The 21,554-nt window shown below is 40.8% G+C and overlaps 1 protein-coding gene across 1 annotated transcript in view; it reads right to left on the bottom strand.

The window, feature by feature from the left end:
* The window catches only part of smyd3 (SET and MYND domain containing 3), a 41,440-nt gene extending 24,636 nt beyond the window's left edge, over nt 1-16,804 (bottom strand). The window contains exons 1-5 of the mRNA XM_084054974.1: nt 16,627-16,804; nt 13,681-13,744; nt 13,422-13,529; nt 11,546-11,600; nt 11,279-11,433 (exon numbers count right to left, since the gene is read on the bottom strand). Of these exons, the coding sequence (XP_083911100.1) occupies nt 11,279-11,433; nt 11,546-11,600; nt 13,422-13,529; nt 13,681-13,744; nt 16,627-16,787 (543 nt within the window). The 5' untranslated portion in view covers nt 16,788-16,804. The remainder of the gene's footprint in view (nt 1-11,278; nt 11,434-11,545; nt 11,601-13,421; nt 13,530-13,680; nt 13,745-16,626) is intronic.
* Between the last annotated feature and the right edge of the window lie 4,750 nt (nt 16,805-21,554).

Consider the following 21,554-nt stretch of genomic DNA (forward strand, 5'->3'; position numbering starts at 1 on the left):
TCTCATGCAGCGTAGAAGGTGCACAGATGCACGCACATCCCAAAATAATTATGGGGTGCTGGATAATAAGGACACGTAGACTGAAATAGAAATAATCTGCACCCTGTCTTCAAAGCTCCCTATAACTTTACAGTACTCCCATTTCTAATAAAGTAGCTTCACTAGAAATGGGAGTACTTTACAGAACTCCCATTTCTACGCTGAGTTGGCGGTGCCCTGGATCGACCCAGAACCCAGAACCTTGTTGTCCAAAGACGAGTGCTCTACCAACTGAGTTACCCGGACACAAATAACATAATAATATACCAAATAGTACAGGATTTGAGCCAATCTTGCACTTCTTCAACTCCGCAAACAGAGGATCGGACAGTACAACAGGTCCCCAAACTGGAGGTACTGGAGCACACGATTCACTTTGAATACTTTATAATATGCAAACAACTAACGACTCGCCGTGCTCTCTGGGCCTTTATCTCTATTTTATTATGCAGAAGACGTGTCGAAACACCTGTCATTTCCAGCATAAAAACATTAATCAATAATCATAATGTGCTCCAGTGCCTTCTTTGGGCCTAACCTTCCAGAAGTGGCCCAGAGACCTGTTCCTTGTCCTCTACTATCAAATAAAAAAACGTAGAGGCCTACATCGATACCCAAGCTGAGAAAGATTGATACTTTAACAGCTTAGTTAGAAAGTCTCCTTCTAGGCTCTGATCCCCCCCCAAAGGAAAAGACAGTGTGTAATGGGTGTGTAAAACATCGCGGGGTTATTACAAAGTTTAAACATAATTTTACTTCACACAGAAATGTTTGTGTGTGTGTGTGTGTGTGTGTGTGTGTGTGTGTGTGTGTGTGTGTGTGTGTGTGTGTGTGTGTGTGTGTGTGTGTGTGTGTGTGTGTGTGTATGAATGCATGCACACACATCACTCAGGAGTATATCAGCAGGAGGAAAGGAACTTCCCTTTGTAATTACACTGTAATCTATTGTCCACTGAGACTGTGTGTGTGTGTGTGTGTGTGTGTGTGTGTGTGTGTGTGTGTGTGTGTGTGTGTGTGTGTGTGTGTGTGTGTGTGTGTGTGTGTGTGTGTGTGTGTGTAATTCTATGTGGGTGAATCAATTCAAAATGCATAGACTGCAGTAGCGTGTGTGTGCGAAACAGAACATTCCTTGTTTTAATTCATCTATTCTACTGTCTTTTGATCATATTCTCCCTGGAATTCAAACCTCAACTCTCTCTCCTCTAGGTCTAGGAGTTTCTGCTGACGAGACAAAACGCATTCTGCTAGATAAAATCAATCATACGCACACACACACACACACACACACACACACACACACACACACACACACACACACACACACACACACACACACACACACACACACACACACACACACACACACACACACACACACACACACACACACACACACACACACACACACTTCATGCCTCAGACCAGCTCATTTTCCCACCCGCTTCCTCAAGATAAATAAATGCCTCCTGCACCTTAAGGTGCATGTTTAGCATTGGACACACACTCTTTTATTCGTCCTCTCAGGAATCCTGGCTCATGGCTGATCCTGGTACTGACTGCTCATCATTGCCTGCTCATAGCACTTTTTAGGTTAGTCCTCTCTTAGCACCTTATACAGTATGGTTCCTCAGCACTTTATTAATTAAAGTTTTGTATTAATTAATAATGTATTTATTATTATATTATTAATAAAGTTTCCTGTCTATTTATTAGTTTATTTCGTTTTACATATTTTGTGTTGACTATTCTAATCCTATGCCCGTCCTCTTATGCCCATGATTCTGTGCATATTCTGTGTTTTTGCCTGGTGTTTTAATGTTAATTTCTATATCTGACTTACAAAACAGTGTAATTACAAAACAGTGTACACTTACACTATTATAATAAAACTCTGGCACCGAATGTGTTAATTATGAAGTATTTGAATTATGTCTGCCTGTGAAGAACTTTGAACTGCAACCTTGTATGAAAGGTGCTATACAAATAAAGTTTATTATTATCATTATTATCATCAGATGCAGCAGCAGCAGAATATGAGGCTACTGGCTGTGCAGAGACAATAGATACTGTAGCAAAATGCCTATACAGTATGTAGATGGTCACATAGGCATTTTTGCATTTAACAAAACAGTTATTTGTAAGTATGCCATCCATGCTTTGACAATTCTTTTGACACTATACTTTAACCCTTGAACCTTAGCATCCCAATTCTGGGCATGTCTTAATAGGCAAACACAGGGCAAACATTGCAGAAAATACAAACATCTTTCAAACAAACATCAAGTTGACTAAAAAGAAATGTAGCCATTTCTGTTTATGCAAATTATGCTAATAAGGAAAGGTGGCATGACTGCACCATGGTAATAGATGCATTTCTGGATATCAAACGTGTTCAACTTTTTAAGTTAACTAATAGCACAATTATAGCCATTTCCAGGTTTTGATGACTAATTAGCCCATTCTGCTAATTACTCAAAAGATTAAACAGTGACTTTTACAGCTTGGCATATGGCAGAAATGGATTCAGCACATACAAATTATATAGAAACAACACATTATTACCTTTTCCTCAAAATTAAATGCCCACCACGTGGTTTTCTAGACGATTTGTTCCATTTTTGGTCTCACTTTGTAAAATCCAACAGTAATAGTATTGCATTGTAAAATCTAAAAATTGTAGTCTTGCGTTGTAAAATCTAACATTACTACAGTTCAGTCAGATAATTCATGAATAGTTTGAACCAATATTTTATTATGAATGTGAATACAAGTGTGGATATAATAATTTATCTTGGCGTTCAGGCTCTACAACATTTTTCTCCCTGCTCAGCACAATCATACAGCCATCATTAACCATTAAGAGCAGGGAGATAAATATACCATAACAACCCCCCATGGGGGACAGAACCAATAGCAGAGCCCACTGGTGGTGCTGGGGTGGTGGTGGGAGTAAACAGTTGCATACCAACAGACCAGAGGCAAATGACAGCAGGAGGATGAACCGAGACTGAGGTGAGCTTAAATAACCCGCTGATTGGTCAGCTGATTGTCACGTCAGCTATGACGTATGGTCTCCGTAATAGCGTTGTAGTAACTCTGTCTGTATGCACCCGCATAACCGCAGTGTGTAACCTCTCGAGTACTGTATATGCTGCCTGAACTAACTCGCAGGCTACGTATCATTAGTCTTGCATTGTAAAATCTAAAACTTGTAGTCTCGCGTAGTAAAATGTAACATTAATACAGTATTCTTGCATTGTAAAATCTAACCCTATGGTACATTGCGGGTAAATCGGACTCCATTTATATGGTTCTTTTAACTTAACTTTTTAACTAAGCACTTTACAATATATGCCTCACATTCACCCATCCACACACATTCACACACCGATGGCGGACGCAACCATGCAAGGGACCAACCTACTTGGTGGAAGCACTAGTGGTTCAGTCAGAGTCTTGCTCAAAGACACTTCGACACCAGTCGTCTTGCATTGTAAAATCAAACCAGTACACCAGTAGTCCCGCATTCCCCGACCTAGTGTGTATGAACAAGACTACTAGAAGCAATGTTTCAAGAATGCAGGCAAACTGGATTCAACTTCTCTTTATTTAAAATCCACAAAAGTGGAGGACATTACAATACATACCTGGAGTGCAGGCAATCATGATAGGGGAAAAAATGCTTCCAGACTTATCTTCAAATTTGTGGTTAAAAATAATTATAGAGTATTACCAAGCATCTTCAAGAAAGCCAGGGGGGACACTAGCAAAGAGTCCAGGTGTACAGCATTACTGTCCCAAGATAAAACAGACAAACTTTAAGCATTACAAATATGGTGCGTTAGCCTGACAGACTGCAGAGAGACAGACAGACAGACAGACAGACAGACAGTAGAGAGAGACAGGCTGCAGAGAGGCAAACCGCCAGACTGCAGAGAGACAGAGAGACTGTAGAGACACGCTGGCAGAGAGAAGGAGAGACCAGGCAAGACAGAGAGGATGACAAAATAACACTTCCTTCAGACAGAAGTCTCTCCATTAATAGTCACTACTGTGCATCACCATGGTAACAACAGCCACTGGCCAATGGGAAATGAGCTGAGGAGAGAACTGTACTCCACAAACAAGAGAGTGTGTGACCTTCAGAAAGAGAGTTCAACTAAACATGGTCTCTGTCTCATTCTCTATCTCTCACACTCTCTCTCTCTCACACACACACACACTTTTAAATATCTAAATAGATATCTAGTCAAATAGAGCACTTTACCAGACAAGTACACTGATAAAGGAGAGAGGAGAGGAGGATATTGGCCAGTCAGGATGATAAATTGTTCAACGACACTGAAAACAGCAAACGTGTGCAGATTTCTTGTTGTTACCACACTCGTGTGTGAGAGAGAGAGAGAGAGAGAGAGAGATATGTATAAGAATGAGAATATGAGGGATTCCAACAAATAGAAAGAGAGGGTGTGGTTCTCTCTGTATAGGCGCACGCACACAGTCTCACACACACTGGAATACAATATTTGTGAACACTGTAAGCAAGTATATTTTTACTTGTTTGCTTATTGCATTGTACAATTGAAGGTAAATGTTCTTTTCATATACTGACGTTTAATACAATTTTGATATTAAGCTATCAGTTTTTATTTTATTGTTCTTGCTTATAAGTAAAATAAATGTTCACAGATAGAACCTTTAATTTTGCCCTTTATTTGGACAAAATATCAGTCAAAACATTGGTAATGGGTGGTCTAGGACTCTCTAAAATCAGGATTGGCATTGGTTGGGCTCTAGATCAGGTCAGGGGTCCTCAGAGTTGCTACAGGGAGCCAACAAATCTTTGAGTGATAGGATTCTTTTGTACTTTAACCACTTGAACCCTAACATCCCTTTTCTGAGGAGAACTTCAGCCAAAAATAGCAGGTCTACAGCTCACAACGCCTCACAGTGAGCCTGTAGATGGGATATTTTCGGCAAAGACGTTTGGTGTAGAGGGGGAAAAAGAGCAGACCAAGTACAGAGTGAAAGTCAAATTTTCCAAGTACTGAGGGTTGAAGTGGTTAAATGTCTGAAAATACACATGAACATGAGCCTATTAAATCTATGAATAATAATGTACTAGTGGGGGTCCCTGCTTCATCTCTCTCTCAGCTAAGGGGTCCTTGGCCTGATCAAACCCCTGCTCTATATCAAACCACTGCTCAGGGACCTTGAACAGTGCGTTGACATGGTGGTGAACCTTTACATGCTGGCAGCAGTCCTATCTGAGACATCCTCCCACAGCCTGTGCTACACAAACTTCACCTTTTTCATTTCAAGGACCCCCAGATTGATATGCATTAGGCCACATGTCACGCAACCACATTTGATACCACTTTGTGATACCATTTTCATCTCTGGAACCCCAGTCTACACTGTAAAAACGTCAGAGTTCATTCAACTCTGAGAGTGGGTCCATTTGGTTCCAGTTGTACACTCTCAGAGGTCCATTTGGACCACTGGTGGTCCCCAAACCCGACGTTGAGAAACAGTGTTTTACGCTTTGCGCTGAGGTTTACTGTATATTACAATAATGACTACCCTGAGAAGGATACTCTGATGCTGCCCTCGGAATTGGACGAAGGAGAAAGCACCTTAGCAGACAGCATTTATGCTAGTGCATGGTTCTCAAACTTTTTTCATATCATGGACCTACCAAATGAACATGCATTTGGCCGTGGACCCCCATCTGAAAATATTTTGTGCCAGGGACACCCATGGAAGATTTGTGCGGTCAAAAATGTTCAAACATATTCCAAATGTTTCACATTCTTTCAAGATTGTTTGAAAATAGCCGATACATATAGGGTTAAAATGGTTAAACTGATTTTGATGCTATTAATTAGTTTTGCTGGGGACCCCCTGGAACCCACTAAAGGACCCCTGGGATTCCTGAGAATCATTGATTTATGCTAACTTCATAACTCAGTGTCTTTAGAAGACAGCTTTCTGTCTTCTATATATGTTTTCTATTAGAGACGGAGAAACTGTTAGTGAATGTTAGCTAACTGGGTCGTAGACCGATTTGTATGGGTCACGATGAGTAAATATCCCTTTTTTTCGTTTCTTTTTTTTCTCCAAAAGAAAAAGTGCTCATCGGAGCACAGGTTTCCGCCAGGTTAGGTAGGTTATTGTGGGGCAGCAATGTTCAGAATTCAGTCATTATGGAGGTGAGTGGAATCTGTAGAAGTTGAGGGATTAATGTTGATGTTATAAGTTATTGGACAGGCATGCAAACTTTAGATGCCAATCTTAGCCAATCAGGATGGAATATGAAAGATCGGACAGATCCGTCTTGATTGAGTTAATGTGTACCGATTTGCGTGATGATGGCAGAATATCTGTACGACTAATATCAAAAGAATTGTTATGCAAAAATCGGCCTCCTAGTGGCGCTATAACAGGACAATGTGAAAAGGGTGGCCTTTCTTCCTTGGCCTAGTGGGAATGTGCGTGCAAAGTTTCACGGCAATCGGGGGCTGCGTTCATGATTTGAGGCATTTTGTTCAAAACGAGCCTCTCCTGCAAACTTTAGATGCCAATCTTAGCCAATCAGCATGGAATATGAAAAATTGGACAGATCCGTCTTGATCACATGACTACGGTATAGAGATAATGTGTACAGATTTGCGTGATGTTTGGACAAAATCTGTAGGAGTAATAGCCAAAAATGTGGTTTGCAAAAATCGGCCTGCTGGTGGTGCTATAACAGGCCCATGTGAAAAAATTGGGCAACTGGTTCTGCTCTGGCCTCCAGGGAATGTGCGTGAACAGTTTCATGGCAATCAGTGTCCCAACCCAACCGGCACCCAACGGTGCCGGAGAATAGCTGTTCACAGATGGACGGACGGACGGACACACGTTGGGACCTCATCCGTTCTTTGCTTATTAAACTACAAAGTGTATAAATAATAATATATTAATATTATTAGGTTGGTGAGACAGCGAAGCTGTACGTCTGCCTGTACCTAATTTTCTTTCTCAACAGATGGTTCATAAATATACAAACCAACCATGAGAATAAATTACACCCACACACACCTACAATATGCATGCACACACACACACACACACACACACACACACACACACACACACACACACACACACATGATATCCCACAGCCACACTCTCACAAAGCCAGTGAAAATCTCTCTCTCTCTCTCTCTCACACACACACACACACACACACACACACACACACACACACACGCTCTTCTGCTTCTATAATTGAAGCCAAAACAATTTACTGAAAATTTACTGCTTGTGTGAATTTATTCCCAACACTCCTTATACATGAAACCAGGTGTGTGTGTGTGTGTGTGTGTGTGTGTGTGTGTGTGTGTGTGTGTGTGTGTGTGTGTGTGTGTGTGTGTGTGTGTGTGTGTGTGTGTGTGTGTGTGTGTGTATTAAACTGTCTCCATGGCTGATATACAACATACTTTCACATTGGAAGTCTGGTTCTCCAGAGCATACGCATGCGTACACATGTGGGTGTGTCCTAACTCCTTTCTTTCTATGCAGCTGTACCTTCCTTCCCTTTCTTACTTCCTTGCATCCTTCTTACCTTCATGTTGAACCTACTGTACTTGCACACGCACACACCAGTTAAAGGAAGTTGCGTTGGGGAAAACAGTGGAATGTGGTGTGGTCTGAGCTGACAGACACACACACACACACACACACACACACACACACACACACACACACACACACACACACCCACCCACCCCCCAACTGGCTAACGCTTGCTCTGTAATGCATTATGAACATACGTATAATGCATTATAATCTTCTCATAACACTGTATAATTATAGTTAAATAACGAATAAGTACTCATAATGCTTTTATAACAATAATCATGACATAGTGTAAAACGTTTAAATTATAAATATATTGTAATAGGCTTATAATGCTGTATAATCACGGTTATGCGATGTAATAACTGTGTGCTGACAGGTCGACACCAACTCGGGACTCATGTATGTGATGACTTAAATCCCCAAATCCTACGGGCCTTCTATAGAGGCACCACTGATACACTGTATCGCAGCCATTATTTAGAGAGTATACGTCATATTGCCCATAATGGTCTAATGGTGCCTCATTTGGTGCCCCCCTTGAGAACGTGGTACCCTATGTACAGTGTAGCAACATGATGGAAATATGCAGGGAGAGAGAGGCAATAAGATGCAAGAAAGAGATTTACGATAGAAAGTAAGGAAGAATGGTGAAAATGAAGAGAAAAAGAGTGGTAGAGAAGGACAGAATGAATAAAAGAGAATGACACAACGGCGCCCCCTAATGTTACTGGTCAACCGAATACTGTGCTGCTGCACATGAAACCAGTCAAATCAGCAATCTGAGAGAACATACTGACGGCACACACGTGTTTATGTGTGTGCCGTTTACATACTCTACCATCCTTAGAATCCCCCTACTACTATGAATCTTTACTCTTTTAGAGGAGAGATAAAGTTCCAGTTCTTCATTCCGATTGGTTGAGTGCCATGGTAAAATACTTGATAAACACACACCTAGGAGGACTGCATGTATCAGTATCACTGCGCCTACAACTTATTTATAATATTCACCATGCCGTTCCATGGATATATTACTGATTTGGTTTTTCATATGACAAGGTAAGAGGAGTGCTCCTTTTCATCCTGTGCATTGAGCTGGTCCTGTGTTTGTGCAAGGTTTTCCTTCGACCAGAATTGAGGAGGACACCCATGGAGTTCGGAGTCCGTGTTGGGGATGGTCTCACAGCAGACGCGTGCTCCAAATAACTCCACACTTTGCACAAATATTGCTCAGTGTTGAGCTGCTTTCCGCACCCTTAATGTACTTGCGCGATGTACAGTTTGTAGAACTCCATTATTGTACAATACATTTTCCCACTAGTGCCGGAGGTGGTGTGACGCAATATTCGTAAAACTTTTGCAGAACAGATCTACAAGCGAACAACACGTCGCGACTCAATGCGTTGTTAGCTTGAAGATCTGTTCTTTCTCCTCATGCATCCCCCTCCCCTTTTAGTAATCTGCTCTTACTGCTCAGCGCAGTACCAAGCACTCACTGGACACACAGACAGACAGAGGAGTTGTTACCTAAATAATTCGACATCGGTCTATGGAACTGGTTAGGACAGGGACAGACAGTCACGCTGTTCCAACGAAAAACAAACAGTCAACCCACCACCTGGCTCTCTTACTATTACTACTAGCCTATGTCACGTGTGTGTGTGTGTGTGTGTGTGTGTGTGTGTGTGTGTGTGTGTGTGTGTGTGTGTGTGTGTGTGTGTGTGTGTGTGTGTGTGTGTGTGTGTGTGTGTGTGTGTGTGTGTGTGTGTGTGTGTGTGTGTGTGTGTGTGTGTGTGTGTGTGTGCACATCGTCAAGCCGCAGATGCACACCCGTACTAAAAGCATTTCACTGCTGTTTTGACTACAAAGTCATGCTACCAACAACAAGTTCACTGGAGAAGCACTATTTTCTTATACAAACGAATCAACATGTCACAAAGAAAGTGTCCGCCCCCTTCTCTCAGACCAGGTGAGTGGTAAATGAATGAAAATGGCTATGCCAACTCCAAACAGCCGCAAAGACACGATGCCAGCACTATTTGACGCCACTCATTCCGAAAACAGAAATTAAAGGAGGCGGATCGATTCGGCAATACCGATTTGCTTACCAGGAACTGTCCACCCCAATTGACAACGAGCGACGGACAATCAGATGGCAAAAGTGTTTCCAAAGGTTTTTTATTTTATTATTGTAGTCACACTGTAGCCTACTGTATGTCCTGAAACTAGCAGTTGCTAATATGAAATGAATAGGCCTAAATATTGAGCAAATACATGGCCCATATCTCGCCTAAAATGCTATCAGACGCAGACCTCGCTCTCTCTCCATGAAAATATTCAAGCGCTCCCCAAAATCCTTGAGATTAGATTGAGATAGATTGATTGTTTTTAAATCACTCGATTTTAATTGCTTGTAATTACGTTACTTGGAAATATTTGATAAATTAGGGCCCGAAGCGCACAGCACACTGTCCCACAACTCCAGTAGCCGATTTCTTAATTCTATGCACATCACCTGTAGGGGTGCTCGGTAACAAGTTAAAAGAGGATCATAAAGGTCCATGTATGAAATTTACTGGGGCGATGAGCATATTTTGAGCATAGATGTTTCCTCAGCGCAAACACAATTTTGTTTATTCATAGTCCTACAGAAGGCAATTTGATCATCATAACAGAACATCCTATGCAAGTGTGCTATGGAGTCAACATGCAAGAAGAAGAAGACGACAACAGTGAAGAATATTAAATAAACGATATAGGCTATAATGTAGGCCTACTGTACTCCCACTGTGTATGCTTATAAATTGTTTGTCTATTGTGTTAAAATGTAACTTCCTTCCTTTCCATATTATACATTGATGAAAACAGCTTTTTGTTTGTTTATTCATAGTCCTACAGAAGGCAATTTGATCATGATAACAGAACATCCTATGCAAGTGTGCTATGGAGTCAACATGCAAGAAGAAGAAGATGACAGTGAAGAACATTAAATAAACGATGTAGGCTATAATATAGGAATACTATACTCCCACTGCGCAAACATTGTTTGTCTATCTGAACGTGCCTCCAAGTTGACGAACGTGCAGTGCATGCACGTTCCCGGGTCATGAACGCGCGTCTATATTCAACATGGATCTGATCTGGCAGGAGGGCTAAAAACCTGGTTTAAAAGGTTGTTTCAACCCATCGATAACTTTTTTCTAGACGGTCGGAACTACAGGCATCTGTTATAACGGGATTATACCTTTCCTTTTTTGATAAAATACAGAAAAAGGTAAGAATTGATTGCGCCGACCGTCCCCTCTTAACAACAACAGTTTGAACACCGAGCGAGGGGAGGGTGAAGTGACAGAAACGGCTAGTGTGAGAGAAGAAGGCGGATCAAAATTAACCTTTAATCCTCTGAAGGCTCTTTTCACATAAAGTAATGAGTAACACGGCCAATAAAATGTCAGTAACTGTAACACACTACCAATCTGGGAAAAAGTAACTGTCCACTATTTACTAGTTACCGCAAAAGGTAGTTGCGTTACCAGTTGCGTTGACCAGTGTCGGGCGTTAGTCCCAACACTGGTAAACAGTAACCTGGGAAAAACATGTGTGTAAAGCCCACCTTTGCAATCAGCCTGAGAGGTTCCTGGCAGGAGGGCGGCAGTGCTGATGTCACTTCCTGTGTGTGCTTATTTACTTCCTGTTGCAGGTAGAGTTGTAACATGGAGGCCAGTTGAGCCAGGCCCTCTGTCCTCTGGTCAGACATACTGCTCAAGTCTAAAACAAATAACACTCGGTTATACAGCTGTCTATCCCTCAATCCATTCTCCATCGCTTCAGCTCTGTAATACAACACAGAGAGAGAACACAGAACATTTTGAAGACTTACGTGACTCATGTTCTTCTAAGGTGTACAGTTCCTCACTACTGCTCTGAGAAGAACTCTAGACAAAGAAAGAGAGAGAGAAACAGAGAGAAAGAAGAGAGGTCGAGACAGAGAGCTTTAATCTTTCTTTGACTGGATTTTGGCATTTTCAATGTAGACTTTCGGACTTGCTATTTTCATTCATGTTTAAAATAGAAATAATTGTTCATCCTACTATAATTCTAGTAACCTGACGGTGGGTGGGTGGGTGGATGGGGTCCTGGGTCTCCGATCAAACTGCGCATGCGTCGTTGTGTGCCAGGTTTCGCGAGAGAAACAAGCAGCGAGGTCTATGAAAACGAGGCCAAACCAAACAAACCCTATAACACCAACATTGGCCCTAAAGCGCTTACAATCGGCGGACATGGCAACACCGACTCTACACCATAGACCCCGCCCACTCTCTACTGTGGAAAGTAAACACTCCAGATTTGTTTCCCCACACACACACACGATGCACATTAGCTCCATAAAGAACGGTTCTATGTCGTTCTCTTCCAGGATCGGGCGAACGTCCGCCAAGGCTCCGCTGTTTACCCTTTTGTATACATCGTATCCCAAAACTAATGGTAGATTCTAAACCGCACGGATGTTTAAGGTTTGGTCGGCTGCATAATATTTTAGGTCGCCAGCGAAACTACCCGTTTAAATCGCTTATTTAGTCAGCCTGTGGCCATGTTTCCCATTGTAGCCAAACCGGGAGCAGTAGTGGCAGCGGACGTAGGGTTTTTTTCCGGGTTCAATGGGAAACATGGCCACAGGTTTCGCGAGAGAAACAAGCAACGAGGTCTATGAAAACGAGGCCAAACCAAACGAACCCCATACCACCAACATGCAACCTGATAATAATGTCCAAAGCATGTCTGTGTATGTTTACATCCATTACTGTGTTGGCGTTAGTTGGGATTAATGTTTATTAGCCAAACCAAGTTACTATGAGCCGTTAGCGTGATGCTAAGCTAACGGACGTTTGGCGCTAGCATGCGGCTAACGCTAATGCTAACGTCGTCATCGTGACTTAATCAACAATGTAAACGTTTCATCAACACACTTTATGAACCTTACTGTGGTTAATATTATCAGTGCTACCCAAGTAGTCCATTGAAAAGTATTATTTTGGTGTATTTTGTGTATTGTAACTTGGACACTGTAACTTAATGGTAGCTGGGGCGACGCGTTGTTGGCTCATGGTTCAGAATGCCTCATGGGTATTGTAGTCATTTTCTGCTATTTCGGTTCTACTGTGATAGACTGTGCTACATTACCTGCTGTTTAATTGTGAATCATATATGCTATGAATATATGGTAATACAATGTTTATTTTCCTGTATTTTCAGGTTTATGACCTGAGTCATCTATGACCTGTGTGTCATCTGTGTGTCCAGTACTTTGTACTGTGTTGGTTAAAAAAGACAAAACACGAGTTGTGACAAAGACGTGTGATTCTCTGATTAATGTTGTTAGTGGTGTAAAATGCCATCAAAAATATACTCAAGCCTGCTGCAGGGCAACAGAAAATAGCAAGCCTATTTTGCTCTTTTATATAGCAAATTTTTATATATATACGAGGGGACGCGCGCCCTTCACCGGGTATGGTGAAGGGCGCCCTTCACCGGGTATGGTCTAGTTGATCATAATCGAGACAAAAGTTCATATCGCCCAGCCCTAGGTGAGACAGAGGTATACAGTAAAATCCTCAGTACAGTGTTAATTTATCAATTTGTAACACAGAGAGTGTACACAAAAGATTTAATGGTTACATGTGTACACTCGGAGTGAGAGAGACAGACAATTATGAAGAGGAAGCGGTGAGACAGAGAGGTAGGAGTGATGGATTTACCAGATTAAAGATGATCCTAGCAGCTAGGCGGACAGAGTCACTGGGAATCCTGGGTGAGAGGCTCTGCAGACACTTACACTCTCTCTTATGAGCAGACCAGGCATGTTTCTGTTTTCAGAGACAGGAGAATGGTTTAACACACACACACACACACACACACACACACACACACACACACACACACACACACACACACACACACACACACACACACACACACACACACACACACACACACACACACACACACACACAGTACCTGACAAGTAGTGTTGCAGTAGTGAGCCATCTTACACTGAGAACATCTCAGCAGGGAGTCCCGTCTGAAGACAGACACAAAGAAAGAAAGTCATATTTCCTACATCTATTACAGCATGTTCTATTACTGAGTTACACTGACTTAATAATACGCAAGGGATAATTGAAGGCGCGCCAGTCGTTGTTGAGAAATAACCTCCGACAGGATTATTCATTTCTACTTAATAAATAAATCAATGAATTGACACAAAAGTAACAACAAAACAAAGTATTTCCTTGCTTACGGTAATGAAAGTAAGTGTTGCGCTGGCCATCCGTCCAGCGCAACGAGGTCGCCTCGGAAAACAAGCAAGTGTTGATCAAATAGAATCAATATTCAGTTACTGCATTGTCTATTTCTCGCTTTAAATGTTTTCAAAAACATTCTTATGAGCAATGTTTAGTTGTAAATGACATTGTGTGTTTGTTTACATGGCTACCATGTTGGATACGGCATAAAATCGAGCAGCACAGTAGGTGCTCTGAGCCTTAGACAGCGGTCTGTTATAGAGCTCAGCGGTCATTATTCAGAAATAATAATACACTGCTGAATTCAGTGATTGACCTATCAGAATCAAGCATTCAACCAAGTCGTGTAATAAACACGTTAATACCCTCAGTTATCGCATTGATATAATACACAGTTAATCCAGAGTTAACAAACTGAGTAACTGACACACCAAGTTAACATTAATACTTTGAATTAACAGAATGAGTTAACACACAGAAATGTTTTTCTAAACTGAAAATCTGGTACTTAGCCCGTAGCGTGCAATAAAATCCTTCTGACCGTATAAGGCTAGCTCATTAATTCACATCTGTGTTAGCCAGGGGCATCATTTAACACACTAAAACTTTAATGTAAAGTATTAAAAGGTTTTGAGGACAAGAACAACTACCCATCTGACGTAGGACCAGATACAGATGTTGTGTTTTTTTCCTGTCCTTTTGCTTTGATGTTTAAATAGAATCATCTTGGCTGTTCAACAAACTAAAAGCGTTCTTGAGTCAGTTTGACCCTAGATCAAAACTCATGGTCCACTGTTTTTGTAAGTGTCAGTGTCACTGCCCACCTGCAATCATTGTGACATTTCAGACAGCTACTGAGAGCAGCCTGCTTTACACGCGCACGCACGCACGCACACTTAATTTATTTTTTCCGATTTTTCCGGAAATGTTGAACCAGTTCAGTTTATTATAACTTGTTCCAGTTGTACAGTTGTCAGCTACAGTTTACCAGTCATCATAACTGAACTAGTGAAATGAAGAGAGGAACATAGCAGTCCATATCTGTAGTTACCATGGCACAGAACACGTGGTTGCACTACGGCAATGGTTGTTATGGTGACAAACTTTCAGTGTATAGCGAATACAACCAACCAGCCAACAGACACACACGTATCTCTCTCTCTGTATGAGCATCTCTCTCTCACACACACACACACACACGCACGAAAACGAATGTACTTCCCTGCAGGCCACCTTGCTATACAAACCATTTGATTTAATATTGATCACTGGCTTTATGACTATATCTTTGGCTTTGACAGAAATAGAGAGAGAGACACACACACGCGCGCGCGTGTGTGAGTGAGAGACAGAGACGCTACATCCTAACAATCAGTGAGAAGGGCACACACACACACAAACACACACACACACACACACACACACACACACACACACACACACACACACACACACACACACACACACACACACACACACACACACACACACACACACACACACACACACACACACACACACACACACACACACGGGGAGAACAGAGAATGAGAAAACATTTGATTTGATCAAAGTCTAGATTGAATTTCCTGTCAGTCTGTTGACAAACAACAAATGAAAGCCTGTTCAGTTTCTGAAAGCTACAACACTCTTATAAAATGTACAATTGAATTAGCCGACCAACCAACCAACCAACCAACCAGGTAAATAACTACCTACCTAATTAACTATCCAACTCACTGCTATTAGGGAATGGGATAATAATATATAGACCACCATAGTATATAAACCTCAGATAATACCCCTCAATGGTGTTTACACTACATTAAATATGCAGCATAAATACAGAAGTTCCTATACTGTATACAATATAAAGACTAAATAAAAAAACATGTTTATGAATTGTGTCTGATTACATCTAATGTCTTGTTTCTCATATGAGCTGACGTGATTCTTTGTTCAGTCTCAGTAGCCTATATAAAGTGATTATATTTCTCCACAACAGCACTGAAGTCCTATACCCTTCGATATATCATCTTCTATAATTTAATTCCAAATATGAACAGGATGTGGATATACTGTGTATAAGGCAATTAGTCTACAGCCAGATTGTTTTTGCAAAGAGAATCAATTGTCTGAAATGTTTTATTATGTAATTGTCTGAAATGTATTATTATGTATGTACTGGTCTTTTCACCAGCAGCATATAGTGTTCTGGTTTGAGTCTGAAACGACCAAAGAGACATGCTTCCACCTGGTGGTCAAAACATGAATCTGAAGCAAAAGAGCAAGTTTAGAGATCAGTCAGTGTTGTAAAGTAACTAAGTACATTTACTGTACTTAAGTACAATTTTGAGGTATGTTTTACTATAGTAAGTTTGTAGATTATTATCTATTTTCAAAAGATTTGTATATATATATTTTATACATTTGAAAACTTGTGAAATAGGACATTCTGCAAAATGAGTACTTTTACTTTAAGTAATTAAGTATATTTTAATGCGAATACTTTTGTATTCCTTACTTTTACTTACAGAGTATTTCTAGATTGCAGTATTGATACTTTTATTTTGTAAAAAAAAATGTGAGTACTTTTTCCACCACTGGGAGTCAGTGACAGGCAGCATACATACAGGACTGGGGTTCAGGCTCGTCTTACCGTCTGAAGCACTCGTGGCAGACATTCTTAGCCATCTTGTTGGACACACAACTGGCCAGCGGTTGGGCGGAATAAACCAGCTCTCCCGCTTTTATTGTCCTCGTCGCCCGCAGTCCGTTTCCTTTACCCAGACTGGCAAAACGTTCTATTTTAGAAGACATGATCCTGATCCTGCATGTGATGCACACTGTTTACTTCCGCCTTGAACGTCCGATCAGCGTCATGACGTCACAACCTCGCGAGCCCATCCATTTTAGACAGACAGACAGACAGACAGACAGACAGACTAGTACTCATTATGCAGAATGTCCCCATTTCACAAGTGTTCAAATGTATTAAAATCTTTTGAAATTACGTGAGCTTGTAAATTTGCTATTTTCAAATGGCCGAAATGTATATAGGGCTGAAGTGGTCAATGTATGTTTAGTAATAATAATCAAAATCTACAAAGTAACTAGAAACTAAAGTCGTCAAGTACTTGTAGTGGGGTAAGTATAATATTTGCCTCTGAAATGTAGTGGAGTAGAAGTAAAGTGTCAACATTGGACATTGGAACATTGGAAAGTACTGAACATTGGACAGTCAAATCAAAATACCTAAAAAATTGACTTAAGTACAGTACTTGAGTAAATGTCCTTAGTTACTTTCCACCACTGACAGACAGACATAGCCTGACACTCTGCCTGAATTTTCATTTTGTTTCACTTGAGGCAAGCGATTCAGGGGGTGGAGCCAGGCTAAAACAGTCAGACAGTGGGGGAAATTCAGTTGTCAATGCCCTCAATGGCAGAGAAACAGAAGGCAGAGACAGAAAAAGGAGATACAGCTAGCACTGCCTGCTGGTAAGGTACCAAATCTTACTGCCCACATCTACGTGTCTAGAAAGCCCTCATTTGAGGGAGAATCATGCAAAAGAGAAAGGTTTTTGAGTGTGATTGAGTAGGCCTGACTGTATGAATGGGAGGCCCTAAAATGAGGGGGAATAAAAATTGTTTTGTTATAATTTGGGAGAGTTACCTCAATCTGAGGGCACCTCCTGCTAGACAATAATTCTATTCATGTCTTGCATACTCAATGTTTTAGTCATTTTTATAAACCTTACTTTTTTAAAACCTTACTTTTGGGGATGTAGTACAGCCACCCTAAACCACCATCATCAGCTTATATTATTATGTCACCTATCCCCCAAAATGACCCAGAGGAGGGGTATATCTAAAGAAATCTAATTTGAAATAAAGGTGTTCTAGATATCTTAGGGCATCTTAGATAATGCAGTAACAGCGTGTGTGACAACAATTAATGTTTTTCTTGTAAGTGAGAGAAAAGTGAAGGAGTCCTCTTTTCCTATTACTACAAAAGTAACATTTCCACCTAAACTAAAGGTATGATACTATAATTTAGTATTTCTTTAGGTATATTACATTCTGACTCTTTGGTGCTGTAGGGCAGACACCTAGTTCATACAGTACCTCAGCTAATTTGATGAAGATAAGAGTGAGCAGCATCCTTAAGTTATAAGCTTTTTTGTAACCTTTCTCCCACTGGACTGGCCTAATTTGGCCTTGGGGTAGGTCTAAAATAGAGAATGGCCCAAAATAACGATCATGCCGAGTCTTACCTAAACTTCTTGCCAGTGAGGTAAGGCCCACTTACAGGTGCAGTAAAAATGATAATTGTTAAAATAAGTCTTAAATAACTTGTTTGTTTAGTCTCTCCAGCCCTTTAGTAAATAGAAAATAAATTTTCTGGTCGGTGTAACAATGTTATCTAATTGGGAGATAGAACTCGAAATTGACACAAAGTGAGCGGACAAAATTGGAACTGGAACACTACATTTGAAGCTGATAAATGGGTACTCTCTCCTGATTGGACTCAATTGGAAACCAACCTGAAAATGAATTTCCTGTTTATTAAAGAATTGCTTGGCCCCCGGTAGGCCTGACCTCTATTAGTCAAATAGTCGACTAATTAGTCGAGGGGTGTCTGAGTCGACTGCCAATCTCATAGTCGAATTATATACAAAATATATATATAAAAAAAGAAATATATATATATATATATATATATATATATATATATATATATATATATATATATATATATATATTGTAATTATTCGATTGAGAGATTGGCCTAGTTTGTTATATTAATTAACTAATAGTTTGCCAAAAATAGGATATACATCATGATTTATTGGGAGAAACCAATAGTATATGTTAAATCAGACACTAAGCACCCCTACAGCCCAAATGGAATGTTCCTCTATTGCATAACATCTTTTTTTGCATGATTTGACTGAGAGAGGCAGTCGAATCAGACTGATTCGACTGCCAATCTCAGTCGAATAATTTGTGAGCGGTGTAGCCGCTCCTATAAGTGGGGTTGGGACACCTCATTAGTACACCCTAAGCTGTACTGTGATTGGCTCATAATAGCACACCCCTCTACATTAGTACACCCCTAGCTGTACTGTGATTAGTCTGTTGCATTAGTCGACTGCCAGTCGACTATTGGCAATTAGTCGCCAATCAGATTCAACTATACAAATCCTTAGTCGGGGACAGGCCTAGCCCCCGGTATTGCTGCTTGCAGCATTATTATTTACTATTATTATTATAGTATAGAGGATATGCGCATGCTTAAAGTGAATGGCACATCGAGTGGCAAATCGAGTGGCAAAGAAACATGCAAAATGAGTTTAACATTGTTTAATGTTGTTTAATGCAATCAGACTTTTCTGTTTGGATGCATGGGCTGTCAAGGCCAGAAAGTATTTTTTTGACACTAGGCATTCCTGCATAACTTCCGGGTTTGATGATGATGTCACACGCATATCCTCTATTGTTATTTTTATATTATTATCATATTATATTAATATATATGCCTAACCTCAGTCACCTCATTATTTAAAATAATGGTTGACTGGGTTCCATATTGTTTCAAAATGGTTTGATGAGTGGTTAAAGAGGTTGTCGGTTCCGATCACTCTAAATTCATCACAGTGTAGCCTGGGGGGTTGACATGCAGACAACAGCATGGCAGAGCGCTAGTTCTATTGAGGATTTATTAAGCAAGTTAAGGGTGAAGGCTTACAACAAAGTCAGAAACACTGAGTCTGTGAAGCAAAGTAAAAACACGATAACATAACATATCTTTACACACTGGCAGTGTCTCAGAGTAATGAGTCCATTTTTATGATGATGACATGAGGTGATGTGATGTCAAGTAAGTGATCTAACAGTGACAGTACACATGGAACTGCATATTTGTGCATAGCTGACATCATAGTGATGTCATTGTAAATAATGATTACATTCCAGGTAACTCCATATTTGGGCCCCTCCATACTTGGAAACTCAATAGTTGGACATGGCATGAATGACATGGTACAATGATGACATAACTAGGATAAATGGTGCATTTTATATAGCGCTTTTATCCAATGCGATTTACATTGATCGTGCCATTCACACACACATTCACGGCGGAGGAAACCATGCAAGGCACCAACCTGCTCATCAGGAGCAATTAGGGGTTCAGAGTCTTGCTCAAGGACACTTCGACAGTAACTCTGGGGACTGGGGGAGCGCCCCAGCCCGGGATCGAACTGGGAACCTTGCGGTTTCCAGTTCACTCTACCCCCTGAGCCACTGCCACCCCAGGATCACCAGGATAGGGTGCAGACTACGAGGTGGAAGGAGGACACATGACAAAATGTGTGCTTCAGTCCTGAAAAACACAAGGTAGGCTTTGGACTTTGGACTGGAACCCATGATGTCAGAGTTGAAACAAGAATCATTCTCCTTGAACACAAATCAAGTTCTAGTGGATCCATGGGCAGAAGTTCATGACAACAAGGCAACCCGGAGCAGTGCATAGTTCACCATGTGGTGGACAGCTTTGAAGACTGTCATACATACACAAACAACATCATGATAATTTAGATTTGCTAGCCATGACCCTCTGATGTTTTAACCATTGAACTGGAGGGGGCACAGAAAATCCCTGCCCACTCATTTCAATGAAAGTTGCTCACCCAGCGCATACTCCCATGGAAGTAGTACTCTGTTTGAGGCCTTTTGAGGCCTTAAGAGCACGCACACTAGTCCTTTAAGTGCATCTTACAACGTGCTTGTACATGCTGTACACAGTTAGGGATTAAGTGTCTTGCTCAGGGACACCTCGACACACTGCTGGGGCCGGAAATCGAAACTGGGATCTTCTGATTCCCAGGCGGCCTCTCTACCCAGTCCTGGAGGCACACTTCTTCTCTCATGTTTCAGATGCTCTGCAGTGGCAGTAGGCTACTCCCCCTCCAAAGAATCAGGCTTATAAACAAACATATGTAAAACAGATGCTAATGCTGTGCTGAAATGTTGACTGTTCAGTATAAAGCTCTTTAATATCAAATGGAGATTGGAAATTGAAAGAAAATGTATAAGAATTAGTATGAGAAGCATAAACAGCATTTCTAAGTGTTTCAGTTATACATTTACAACACATTATTTTCAATATTTGCCATTCTATTATATTAGTCATATTACACTTAATTCCGTTTTTCATCCTCCAGACCTGCCCCTGGACCCAACAGTAAAGTGTAATTTGGACTTAAATCAATTAACCTGAACAAAACTTAATAGTTCACTTCTAAATGCATGAAATGTAAATGTATAGGGTAATGTCATTCCAGACAAAGCGTTAGCTTCCAACTGACTGATTAATATAAAACAGACGAGATGAGCCAGCATTCTTAATTAACGGACAGTGACGCATTGTTTGTTGACGGCTTTAACAACAGATCATCAGAATCACATCCTTGACAAATGCTTTCAAAACAAAGTGAAAGTATTCATGAAAATATTAAATATAATATGGCATTGCCAAAAGATGGATTCACAAAATAACTGATTAATCTCTTTGCATACATT

Source organism: Gymnoscopelus microlampas (genome assembly GCF_963454915.1).
Source record: "Gymnoscopelus microlampas genome assembly, chromosome: 1".
In the NCBI taxonomy this organism is placed as follows: domain Eukaryota; kingdom Metazoa; phylum Chordata; class Actinopteri; order Myctophiformes; family Myctophidae; genus Gymnoscopelus; species Gymnoscopelus microlampas.